Genomic DNA, 13,225 nt, shown 5'->3' with positions numbered 1-13,225 from the left:
GCTGAGAGCAGGGTTTGGCTGCAGCCATTCTGTATACAAACAGAAACGACAACTCGTTTAGGATTGACAGGGACCAACGTCTGAACCACAAAGGATTCCAGAAATGAGAGGATAGATAATCCTTGCGGCATTTTATCTGCACATCAGTAGCACCCCCGGCTATGCACTGTACAAGGAACCGCAGCATTCAAAAGCAGTATATTGTCCCATACTAGCCAGAAGTGTCGCTGTGCATAGAAATCTGTAAAGGGGTCACAGCTCCTAAACAGCATGGTACCCCTTAGCAGGTCCCCGCTAGCCTACCTGGTGCACACATTCAGGACATAGTAGGAGTTTAGTAGGAAAGAGGACCCTACACACAAGAGCTTACAATCTATAGATACACTATTGTTATAGTGTTTAACAGTAACTGCTTCTTACCATCCTCTTAAGACCTTGAAAGACATGGGTATAAAGGATGTGAAGTTGTATACACCCTGTGTGACATCCATGGCTTCTCCTTGGAACTCAGGACCTGTATAGACTTTAATCTGCAATAACAAAAGTGTGTAACTGGTGAGAATTAGGAAAATGTCATGTGAACATAAAAGGCTGGACCCTCCCTCTTCTATTAGAGTGGAGGGCAGCTGCAGGCAGCATCTCTCGCTATAGAGGACTCAACATTGATTTCAGGGGAAACTATGTAATGCTTTATTTTGCCTGTGGGGGCACTGCAGTGCAAGTAAATGCTACCCGCTGTGCTCCTGTAAAGATTGTAGCTGATAGCGGGGGGGTTTCACAAGCCATGTGATCAGCTTATCATTTGGGGATCCTTCTAGTAAAAGGAAATTTCCAAACCATATTACTTCTTTAACTTCTGATTTGGAGACGTTCTATTGATTTTGTTAGGAAAATGCATTATGTGCACTTATATAATGACATTACTGAAATCTCTGCCATTACAAGTGGGAGGAATTGTGATAATGGGATGGGTCAATAATAAATCAAATATTGCGACCCGGAGCAACCCCACTGATCAACTGTGTGGAGCGCAGTCTATAGAGCCGGTAGAGGATGACTATATACGCAGTGCATAATATATTCATCCATTTTACGTTTCATACATGGAATCTATCGTGGACACAGAACAAACAATTCCTTTTGCTCATTTCTTCAAATGATATTTTTTAGTATTGAGGAGAACTTACCAAGTGCTTCACATCGTTCCGTCCAAGTGGTTCCTGAAAAACGGAATGAACCTTATGTCAGCAGGTTTCTATATGGTTTGTTTACATGACTGCTCTATATATAGTAGCTACTCACAATGTACTTGTACAAATCTGCATTAGTAGACGTCTACCATGAATATTAATTACATTCTGACCTACAGGACGGCCATACCATTGCCTGGTCTCCTTCCTCCCAAGTAAATACATGCTTGAGCACCAGCACAGACGTAGTCCGTACAGCCTGTGGCAACCGGAGGTAATTTTTTTCCCCAATCCTTCTTGGTTTTCCCAACATAAGCTGTGCCTAAGGGACATTTTGGTTTTCCTTCTACCTCTAAGTTATTGTTTAGACCCCAAGTTCTCCACCTATGGTATCTATATCATGGAAGTAAACACCATGGGGGGGAATTTATTAACCTATGTACACCAGTTGTCTAACGTAGATGTGTATTCATCTTTGGCACACTACTCCTTCGTGAAGCCAAAGATGCGCCAACAAAATTATTATAACTCATGTCACAAAATTGGTGTGGATTTCCATTCTGGGGACTTCTTTAAGATTGGTGTAGGAAACGCCAGTCTTAAAATATTCCCCCAAGTGCTCATAGTCTTGGGAGGACACTTCAATGTCATTTATTAGAATACCCCAAAAATATACAGCCTACCACTTCTCCTACGCTATTGTTATGGCTGACTATGGCTATAGTACGTAGCACTAATAATTTTCCCGGACTACTCACCAGAAGAACCGGTCTAATGGACATTATTGTGTTGTTACTGCCGCCCCAGTCCATATACGTTTTGTATCTGCCTTTTTCCAGTATGTATTGTTGTCCACAGAAATGCTTCTGCTGATACGCCACCCACCTATGAGGTAAGTAAGTATAATATGTAACGTATAATAATAGCATTCTACACAGTCCAGTCATATTAATGTGACCACCACCTACTTTTGACGTCAATGTTAAATAACCAATTGCAGAAGGCGCGTGTCATCAGCCATCTGGGTGCACTCATCATTGTGGAAGACACTATGGATCAACACAAGTATGCATCTATCCTTGTGGGCCATGTTCACCCCTACATGCAAATTGTTTTTCCTCAGGATGATGGCATCTACCAGCAGGACAATGCCACGTGTCATAAAGCTTGCAGTGTACGTGTGTGGTTCGAGCACCAGGATGAGTTTACCATACTTGGGATGGGTCAATAATAAATCAAATATTGCGACCCGGAGCAACCCCAGCAAATTGGCCGGCCAGCAAATTCCCCGGATTTGAACCCAATCGAGAATCTGTGGGACCACCTCGATCGGGTTGTTCGCGCCATGGATGCTCAACCTCGTAACCTAGCAGAGCTGGATACGGCACTGGAGTCGGCATGGCTCAACATCCCAGTGATCATCATCACAACATCCCCTCTCTTCCTGCACGTCTCGCAGCGGTCCGCTCTGCCAAAGGTGGTTATTCTGGATTTTGACAGGTGGTCCTATTAATGTGACTGGACTATGTATATACGAAGTATTTCCTCACACATTTACTGACAGGTAGTTGAGTCTAGTGTGCATCTGGTACAGGCACAGAGATGAGCCGGTCACTGTGCAGCATTGCCAAATATGTTGGAGCTTTACAAGGCCTTTTGCATACATATCCTACAGTTTTTATGGAACTCCAGCGACTCCATGTGTTGCTGTATGTTGCCTCTGTTTAGCACTAAATTGACTGTAGTAGAGCGATTTATGACATTGGGGCATACAGAAGTACAAAATGGGCCTGGAATTACTATGACTTGTGCATGAGGTTCCGTTTGACTTTTCTGTCAGCATCCTTGTATTTACTATCTATATTAGTCATTGATCTATATTGAGATTCCCTTAAGAGATCTCATGGATTAGTCTTATATGGAATCAGGAAAGCTGAGTGACTTGTCCAATACGAACTATAATGGGAATTATATGTTCAACCTATAAGGACTGGCGCGTACTACACCAATCCATGTAACTGGCTATGCCAGGGTGAAATGCGCCAGAATTATTGAGTGGCTCTGGCTTCTTAATAATGGTGGCACATATGGTGACGTCATATGAGGCAGAATTGAAAAATATGCCAGCCAGGGATTGGCACAGATTTTATCTATAGATTGGGCCAGTTTTTAGGTGCAAGTTATACTAAAACTGTCAGGCTGAAGCTTCTCCATGCCAGCCTGCCTGCTTACAAAAGTGGCAATGAGAAAAATGGTGCGCACAAGAAGCTGTGAATTTTGTCATGCCTTATAGACCAAACCCTATATTTGATTTCACCAGTAGAGATGAGCGAACACTGTTCGGATCAGCCGTTCCAAACAGCACGCTCCCATAGAAATGAATGGAAGCACCTGGCACGGCGACCGGCCGCCGGCAAAGTGTACGTGCCAGGTGCTTCCATTCATTTCTATGGGAGCGTGCTGTTCGGAACGGCTGATCCGAACAGTGTTCGCTCATCTCTAGTCACCAACCTTTCCTAAATAAATAATCTTTGAGGTTTTAACTATGTAACAGAATGGGGCAAGTCAAGAACTAAGGTCCCATGGCCAACATGAGCCTGGGCAGATACTATACTCAGTAAGCGCTGGACTATCTCTGGTGGTCCCCATTCTTATAAATGGAGAGGTGTGTGCCATCCAACCAGCCACACTTTCCAAAACTGGGATGCAAAACACCCCCGTTCTTGAGATCCGTGGGAGCCTCAGCAGTGGGGCACTCACAATCAGCAGGTTAACCCCAATCCTGTGCATGGGGATAACTTGCAATGACTGGTCAACCCCTTTAATATATTCCCCCCATTGCTTCTAGTAAAGAAGAAAGGACAGCAGCATGCAGACTCCATGTGCTACCATATTGACATGTCCTTGGCTTTAGAGTGCACATGAAGCACTATGGTAATTGTTTCACATTTTATAGGCTAAAATAGCATTTACTAGTCCCACAGCCATGAGCCCAAAGCTAGTCCAAGCGTGACTTTTTTCCAAGACAACAGGATACAGATAACAGGGGTTTTACTGGTTTACTAAGAGCTAGCGCCTCACAGTTTCCTCTCCCAGCGGGTGCATCTCCTTTTCCAATTAAGTCCCGTTAATTTTACTAGCGCTGATTAGCCAGGCATCATTAATAGGCAATACTCTATAAAACCCAACGACACCTCCATCAACTGGGAATAGTAATCTACAAGACTAGAGGCTTTCTAAGGACCAGAAATGTGAGACAACTGATACACAAGAGATGGGATATTGTTATAACTGATATTCAGTATTTTTATAAGGTTTAGATACCTGCAAAGTCACATCATCACTACAATGCTATGGCGGTAATACAGAACCATTCGGCTAATGCATTTCCATTACTTTCCATATAATTGTGAAGATATTATTCAGCAACATGGCCCAAGTGACTTCTGGATCCTGTCCATATTAACCACAAGTACTCTGTATATCCACTGGCAAGAGAAAATCTACTCACATTCCCTTCTTCACATCTATACACCGTGTTCTTGTGTTGAACCCGGCCATCTCCAGATCAGGAATTGCTTGATTGGAAAGATTTATTTGTTTCCCATCTTCTTCATCTGTTTCGTACAAGGTGACGGACGGTTCTAAAAAGTCCTAGAGAACAGAACAATTTGTTGGTATTTCAGTATGTATATGGTAAAATACCGTATATACAGTCCTATGAAAAAGTTTGGGCACCCCTATTAATCTTAATCATTTTTAGTTCTAAATATTTTGGTATTTGCAACAGCCATTTCAGTTTGATATATCTAATAACTGATGGACACAGTAATATTTCAGGATTGAAATGAGGTTTATTGTACTAACAGAAAATGTGCAATATGCATTAAACCAAAATTTGACCGGTGCAAAAGTATGGGCACCTCAACAGAAAAGTGACATTAATATTTAGTAGATCCTCCTTTTGCAAAGATAACAGCCTCTAGTCGCTTCCTGTAGCTTTTAATCAGTTCCTGGATCCTGGATAAAGGTATTTTGGACAAACAATTCAAGTTCAGTTAAGTTAGATGGTCGCCGAGCATGGACAGCCCGCTTCAAATCATCCCACAGATGTTCAATGATATTCAGGTCTGGGGACTGGGATGGCCATTCCAGAACATTGTAATTGTTCCTCTGCATGAATGCCTGAGGATTTGGAGCGGTGTTTTGGATCATTGTCTTGCTGAAATATCCATCCCCGGCGTAACTTCAACTTCGTCACTGATTCTTGAACATTATTCTCAAGAATCTGCTGATACTGAGTGGAATCCATGCGACCCTCAACTTTAACAAGATTCCCGATGCCGGCATTGGCCACACAGCCCCAAAGCATGATGGAACCTCCACCAAATTTTACAGTGGGTAGCATGTGTTTTTCTTGGAATGCTGTTTCTTTTTGGACGCCATGCATAACGCCTTTTTTTTATAACCAAACAACTCAATTTTTGTTTCCAAAATGAAGCTGCCTTGTCCAAATGTGCTTTTTCATACCTCAGGCAACTCTATTTGTGGCGTACGTACAGAAACGGCTTCTTTCTCATCACTCTCCCATACAGCTTCTATTTGTGCAAAGTGCGCTGTATAGTTGACCGATGCACAGTGACACCATCTGCAGCAAGATGATGCTGCAGCTCTTTGGAGGTGGTCTGTGGATTGTCCTTGACTGTTCTCACCATTCTTCTTCTCTGCCTTTCTGATATTTTTCTTGGCCTGCCACTTCTGGGCTTAACAAGAACTGTCCCTGTGGTCTTCCATTTCCTTACTATGTTCCTCACAGTGGAAACTGACAGGTTAAATCTCTGAGACAACGTTTTGTATCCTTCCCCTGAACAACTATGTTGAACAATCTTTGTTTTCAGATCATTTGAGAGCGGGCTGTCCATGTTCGGCGACCATCAAACTTAACTGAACTTGAATTGTTTTGTAGAAAGAAATGGTCCAAAATACCTTCATCCAGGATCCAGGAACTGATTAAAAGCTACAGGAAGCGACTAGAGGCTGTTATCTTTGCAAAAGGAGGATCTACTAAATATTAATGTCACTTTTCTGTTGAGGTGCCCATACTTTTGCACCGGTCAAATTTTGGTTTAATGCATATTGCGCATTTTCTGTTAGTACAATAAACCTCATTTCAATCCTGAAATATTACTGTGTCCATCAGTTATTAGATATATCAAACTGAAATGGCTGTTGCAAACACCAAAATATTTAGAACTAAAAATGATTAAGATTAATAGGGGTGCCCAATCTTTTTCATAGGACTGTATGTAGCTTTACAGAAATGGAGACGGATGTCTATAGCTAAAACATATGATAGGCAGGGACTATAGGCTGCAGATGTGGTTATAGCGAAGGGTATGACATAGAGGAGGCCCTCAGGCTGTTATGGGGCCTATGGAGATGGGTGGCTTGTTAGCATTGGCGACCATTGAAGACGGAAAAGTTCCCAAGGGCAACACACAGTTTTTTGGGACAATTCTATGGTGGGCAATCTTGTGGAATAAATATTCTCAATATTCATAGCTGCAAAAGAAGTTTCTGGACCAGTCAAAGTCAATAAAAAGGCAATAGTAAGTTGAACAATCACAATCTTTTATTGCATTATAAGGTCCCAAAGTACTTAATAATATTCACAAGGGGTTAAATAAAACACTGCTGGCCACGTAACATCTACTTGCCCAGGGTTTCCCAGCCTTATGAGACATGGACTTGTGCACGACCTGATTTCCTGGCGTCACTTAGCTGTGGTTTGCCTGTTTGTAAACCAGGTGGAGTTGGAAAACAAACCAAGCTCTAGCAGTCATGTGTAGTTCCTGACTGGCATCACTAAGCACTGATTAATCCATGTGGAATGCACATGCCAACATCAATCATGCCAGCGGGTGCCGCTTATCTCAGCCTTACCTAGCAAAGTTAAAATGTAACTAGAACAACACTGGAGGAATAGAAGACATTCTGGAGATTCAGAATGTGGAACTTTCTATAAAATGTTTTGTAGACTTGACTTTTTCTACGATTCTTTAGGATTGGGGCCCATCCTACAGCATCGTGGGCTGGGATCCCACGGCCTCGCTACTGCACTTCCGGCCCTCCCCTTTTCCCCTACCCGCGATCCCGGCCCCCTTCTCCCCCTTTAGAGATCACAGTCACCTCCTACACCACCACCCACCCGTGACCCCGGTAACCCCCCCTATTTCCGCATGTGCAATTCTCCCCCCCCCCCCCCACTTACCCTCTGCCCTCTGGTCCCAGCCCCCCCACATGTTCTTTCATGTCATACTTTAGCCTCTTTAATGACATATTACCCTTTCTTTAACATACAAAAAAAAATAGTCCTTCAATTCCAATAAAAACCTGTTTAGACTATAAAGACTCCTCAGTAAACCTATAATGTGCAGATTTCAGATCTCACGCTCATTTTGTGAGGTGAGACTTGGAAGACTATGGAAAAGACTTAGCAATAACCAAAATAAACAAGACTTTATATTTGGCTATTAAACTTAACATCCCTTACCGGAGAGGCGTCAGGTATAATCTGGCCATTTAATGGCACATGAAGTGTATGGGATTTTAAGCATTATGTCAGATCTGGGAATATCTATAGAGAAAGGCCACGAGGATCCTCCGAATTGTCAATGCTGCCTTTGTTCTTATTTAATAACATGAGGACCACAAAGTTGTCCTTTATTAGAAAACAATGCTATATAATGTTAATGTCCTGTTAGACTGCAAGCTATAGAGTAAATGCCTTAGTAGACCACAAGCTATAGTATCACTCCCTATATATACCAAGTATAATCTGCAGACATTATATGAATGAGCTACTGGTTGGTGGGTGTAAGAGTCACCTCTCGCACTGATATACATAAAACACAAGTACATTTACCCTCAGATGTCAGTGTGAGTTACTTACCGCCTGGAGGTATCGTATTGACTGTAAGGTACTGTCATATCCACCCCAGGAATGCCAGTCTTCATAATCTCCTTCTTCTAGGAGATACTGGTGTCCTTTATATCTCTCATTTTCATACCCAACCCATCTAGAAACCAGAGAAAGATGTATCAGTAAAAATACACAGACTTAGATGAAGCCAAGCAGAAAATGTTAGGACCATAAGCCCTTAGAAACTTAGAGCAATTCATAGGACTTACAGTGTTGGCCAAAAGTATTGGCCCCCCTGCAATTCTGTCAGATAATACTCGTGTTCTTCCAGAAAATGATTACAAGCACAAACTCTTTGGTAATATCTTCATTTATTTTGCTTGCAATGAAAAACCACAAAAGAGAATGAAAAAAAAGTCAAATCATTGATCATTTTACACAAAACTCCAAAAATGGGCCGGACAAAAGTATTGGCAACCTCAGCCTAATACTTGGTAGCACAACCTTTAGACACAATAACTGCGCACAACCGCTTCCGGTAACCATCAATGAGTTTCTTACAAGGCTCTGCTGGAATTTTAGAACATTCTTCTTTGGCAAACTGCTCCAGGTCCCCCCTGAGATGTGAAGGGGGCCTTCTCCAAACTGCCATCAAGAGATCTCTCCCCCACAGGTGTTCTATGGGATTCAGGTCTGGACTCATTGCTGCCACTTTACAAGTCTCCAGGGCTTTCTCTCAAACCATTTTCTAGTGCTGACCTGAAGTGTGTTTTGGGTCATTGTCCTGCTGGAAGACCCCTGACCTCTGAGGGAGACCCAGCTTTCTCACACTGGGCCCTACATTATGCTGCACAATGTGTTGGTAGTCTTCAGACTTCATAATGCCATGCACACGGTCAAGCAGTCCAGTGCCAGAGGCTGACTGTAGGGGGCGTCTTCTTCTCTTTGAAGGCCTCTTTTTTTTTTTCCTGTAAACCCTATGTTGATGCCTTTTCCTACTTTTGTCTCATCTGACCAGAGAACATTCTTCCAAAACGTTTTTGGCTTTCTCAGGTAAGTTTTGGCAAACTCCAGCCTGGCTTATGTCTCTGGGTAAGAAGTGGGGTCTATCTGGGTCTCCTACCATACAGTCCCTTCTCATTCAGACGCTGATGGATAGTACGGGGTGACACTGTTGTACCCTCGGACTGCAGGGCAGCTTGAACTTGTTTGGATAGTCAAGGTTCTTTATCCACCATCCGCACAATCTTGCGTAGAAATCTCTTGTCAATTTTTCTTTTCCATCCACATCTAGAGAGGTTAGCCACAGTGCCATGGGCTTTAAACTTCTTGATGACACTGCGCACAGTAGACACAGGAACATTCAGGTCTTTGGAGATGGACTTGTAGCCTTGAGATCGCTCATGCTTCCTCACAATTTCGCTTCTCAAGTCCTCAGACAGTTCTTTGGTCTTCTTTCTTTTCTCCATGCTCAATGTGCTACACACAAGGACACAGGACAGAGGTTGAGTCAACTTTAATCCGTTTCAACTGGCTGCAAGTGTGATTTAGTTATTGCCACCACCTGTTAGGTGCCTCAGGTAAGTAACAGGTGCTGTTAATTACACAAATTAGAGAAGCATCACATGATTTTTCAAACAGTGCCAATACTTTTGTCCACCCCCTTTTTTATGTTTGCTGTGTAATTATATCCAATTTGGCTTTTTGACAATTCTTTTTGTGGTTTTACATTGAAGACAAATTAAATGAAGATAATAATACGAAAGAATTTGTGATTGCAATCATTTTCTGGAAGAAAATGAGTATTATTTGACAGAATTGCAGGCCAACACTGTATAGGGATTCTCCATTTTGTGCATTCATTACTTGTTAGAAGGGTCCCCTGATAATAATCATAACTCAAAGTGACCCCCAATGATCATCTGTGATGTGACAGTAAGTGCTCCATTTCACTGTAGCACCCCCACAGGGAAAATGAATCATTACACATTCCATGTCCATGCACATTAATAGGTTGTCTGTTTAATGCAGGACAGGGCTGGTCCTCCTGTGCAAGAGACACTCTTTGTAATCACCTCCAGTCTGACACAGAGATGAGGATTTTACTCAAACACACCATTTTTTTAATAAAATTCACATGTCTGTGGTTTAATATTGGCATAAAGTCTCACACCGTATATATCAATATGGTGCTAAACCAGTAAGTGGAATAATTATGGGAATGAAAGGTCAAGGGAGTAAAGGATCAGGCATACTGACTATCAACATGCCCGATCCAGTGGAGAGACTCTGCAGTGATGTCTACAAGCGGCTTTCTCTTCTTTTCTCGTGCATACTCAGCTGAGCCGAGTGTGCACGAGTAGAGGGGTTTTGTGAGGAAGAGAAGGTCTATTAAAGGTGTATGGCCAGTATTTGTCTATGGTACCAGTGTAAGGTCTGATCTATACAGAAACTGATTACAAATCTGTGCAGATGAAGTCCTTACATTCCTCCAAGAACCTGTATAGAGCCAATATCTTGACTTGTGCTGTTCTCTCCATCACAGGTGAGTGCTCCGATGCTGCCGACATGTTCTGTGATCTCTCTCGACCACCCTTGGAAGTGCGGCTTCTCATATATAATTATCTGTAAAAGAGATGATTATTTAAGCAGATTTCAGGTGTACGGCGAGGTGCTCTGCAGAAAGAAGAATTCCAAGTAGTAACTATGGCAATGTAATCACTTACCTTCGGATCGCTGGGCAATTGTACTTTTAATCCTCCCTGAAACAAATGGAAAAAAATTAACTCGACATTTGTTCCTTCCACACAATTAGGCTTTCGATTATAAAGTAACATAGTGCTACTCCTGCAAGCCAAGAGCCCAGGGGAAGCAGAATATGGTCACCCAACTGTGCTGACTACAACTCCCGGCATCCTAAAGCTACATTCACCCCTATTAAGTTCAATGTTGGTGAATGGGGACTATTCACACCACTGTTAGTTGTAACATAGCATCTTAATATTGATCACATCCTATTTTTGTCCATTTTCACAGATCCCTCCATACACTGTAATCCTCAGGTGCAAGATGGCTGTGAAAAATGGTCGTCTGAATGTAGCCTAAGTCCAGGGGCGTAACTACTGGGGTAGCGGCGGTAGCATTAAGGGGCCTGGTGACAGCCACAACCGCTGTTTTTTTTTGTTTTTTTTTAATAGGCCGTAACTTCGTAATAGGGAATAACGCCAGCAAGTAATGGGCCCTATTTACTTACCGATCCTGACTCCTGCTCACAGCGCCCTCCTGGGATCAGTAAGTGAGGCCCCACAATCACTATTACTATACTCAGGGGCCTTTTTAGACCCCCGAGTATAATGATCGGAGGCCCAGGGGAGGTGAGGGAACAACTAAAACAGCGTTATTTACCTCTCCTGGCTCTGGGCAGGCTTCAGGCCTACTTGTGTGACGTCCCTGACGTCACATGGGCCAGGGCTTACGTCCTTAAGCGTCGTGACGCAAGCCCCGAGTTAAGTGATGTTCCGTACGTCATTGAAGATGGCCGACATCAGCAGGGACTGCACCGAAGTCAGGGAGAGGTAAGTAACAGTGTTTTTTATTTGTATCCTCCCCTGGGTTTCCGATTATTATACTCTGAGGTCTGAAAGGAGGGGCCCATTTCAAAAGTTCGCCACGGGGTCCCACCATTCGTAGTTACGCCACTTGCCTAAGTCTGATACAAACTGCTGAGCGGAAACCATTTTACTGATGTCTGCACCTAGACTGATTACTCCAGAAATCAAAGCCATAACGGAGGCAGTAATTTCATACGCTAATCCAATAATCGTGGGAGATCGATGACATCACCGTCTTAAGAGTATTTTAGTGATGTAACCAGTTCCTAGAGAATTGATATTGTAGACTCTACTCAACATAATAATGGGAAAGAATCAATCCAGAGCTCCACTGAAGAGCGCCGTCCATTAGTCCTATATTATTATTTATTTATTACGTTTTCTTGTATAGCGCCATCATATTCCAGACGTAAAACGTAACACAACGTGTCCACAGATGTAGCAGAGCAGAACGTGTTAGTTTAAGGACCACTCCTGTTAATACTTCTCTGCTCCATTTGACTCAGATGTATCTATATATAACTATATACAGTACAGTACAGAACAGGATAACATCAACCACAATGTAAAATCTGTACAAGGCCCCCGAACTATAATGCAGAATCAAATATAACAGAAGTGACGAATTTCTCACCATTTTCAAGGGTCGCATAGATTTTAAGCCACTGTCCTGAATTTGGGGCAGCTCACAGCCTTCCCCCAACACGGTGACTGTACCATTATACTGAGGGTCTCTGTACGCCAGCCAGCTGTGTAGAGAAGATGTACACTGTGAGAACACAACATACCCGGGTATATAAAAGTAATACAGTACTACAAAGACTATTAAAGATGGTTACAAATATTCACTATAATGTAATATTCTCATTTCAAGGAATCTGTATTTAATGCCCATCATGCCCTGAGAGGTGGAATAGGCTGCCACGGGAGGTGGTGGGCGCTCCATCAATGGAAATCTTCAAGCGGAATCTGGATAAACATATACAGTCCTATGAAAAAGTTTGGGCACCCCTATTAATCTTAATCATTTTTAGTTCTAAATATTTTGGTGTTTATAACAGCCATTTCAGTTTGATCTATCTAATAACTGATGGACACAGTAATATTTCAGGATTGAAATGAGGTTTATTGTACTAACAGAAAATGTGCAATATTCATTAAACCAAAATTTGACCGGTGCAAAAGTATGGGCACCTCAACAGAAAAGTGACATTAATATTTAGTAGATCCTCCTTTTGCAAAGATAACAGCCTCTAGTCGCTTCCTGTAGCTTTTAATCAGTTCCTGGATCCTGGATAAAGGTATTTTGGACAAACAATTCAAGTTCAGTTAAGTTAGATGGTCGCCGAGCATGGACAGCCCGCTTCAAATCATCCCACAGATGTTCAATGATATTCAGGTCTGGGGACTGGGATGGCCATTCCAGAACATTGTCATTGTTCCTCTGCATGAATGCCTGAGGATTTGGAGCGGTGTTTTGGATCATTGTCTTGCTGAAATAT

At 42.5% G+C, this 13,225-nt stretch overlaps 1 protein-coding gene across 1 annotated transcript in view; it reads right to left on the bottom strand.

Moving 5' to 3' along the window:
* Positions 1 to 13,225, bottom strand: part of CRYBG3 (crystallin beta-gamma domain containing 3) — a 150,315-nt gene that overhangs the window by 21,878 nt on the left and 115,212 nt on the right. Inside the window, exons 9-16 of the mRNA XM_075263569.1 lie at positions 12,358 to 12,472; positions 10,839 to 10,874; positions 10,598 to 10,737; positions 8,143 to 8,269; positions 4,702 to 4,844; positions 1,949 to 2,075; positions 1,188 to 1,220; positions 421 to 530 (exon numbers count right to left, since the gene is read on the bottom strand). Of these exons, the coding sequence (XP_075119670.1) occupies positions 421 to 530; positions 1,188 to 1,220; positions 1,949 to 2,075; positions 4,702 to 4,844; positions 8,143 to 8,269; positions 10,598 to 10,737; positions 10,839 to 10,874; positions 12,358 to 12,472 (831 nt within the window). The remainder of the gene's footprint in view (positions 1 to 420; positions 531 to 1,187; positions 1,221 to 1,948; positions 2,076 to 4,701; positions 4,845 to 8,142; positions 8,270 to 10,597; positions 10,738 to 10,838; positions 10,875 to 12,357; positions 12,473 to 13,225) is intronic.

The sequence above is a fragment of the Leptodactylus fuscus genome, chromosome 2, assembly GCF_031893055.1.
Source record: "Leptodactylus fuscus isolate aLepFus1 chromosome 2, aLepFus1.hap2, whole genome shotgun sequence".
In the NCBI taxonomy this organism is placed as follows: domain Eukaryota; kingdom Metazoa; phylum Chordata; class Amphibia; order Anura; family Leptodactylidae; genus Leptodactylus; species Leptodactylus fuscus.
Note: the sequence above shows the minus strand (reverse complement) of the source record. Positions and strands in the feature narration are given on the sequence as shown.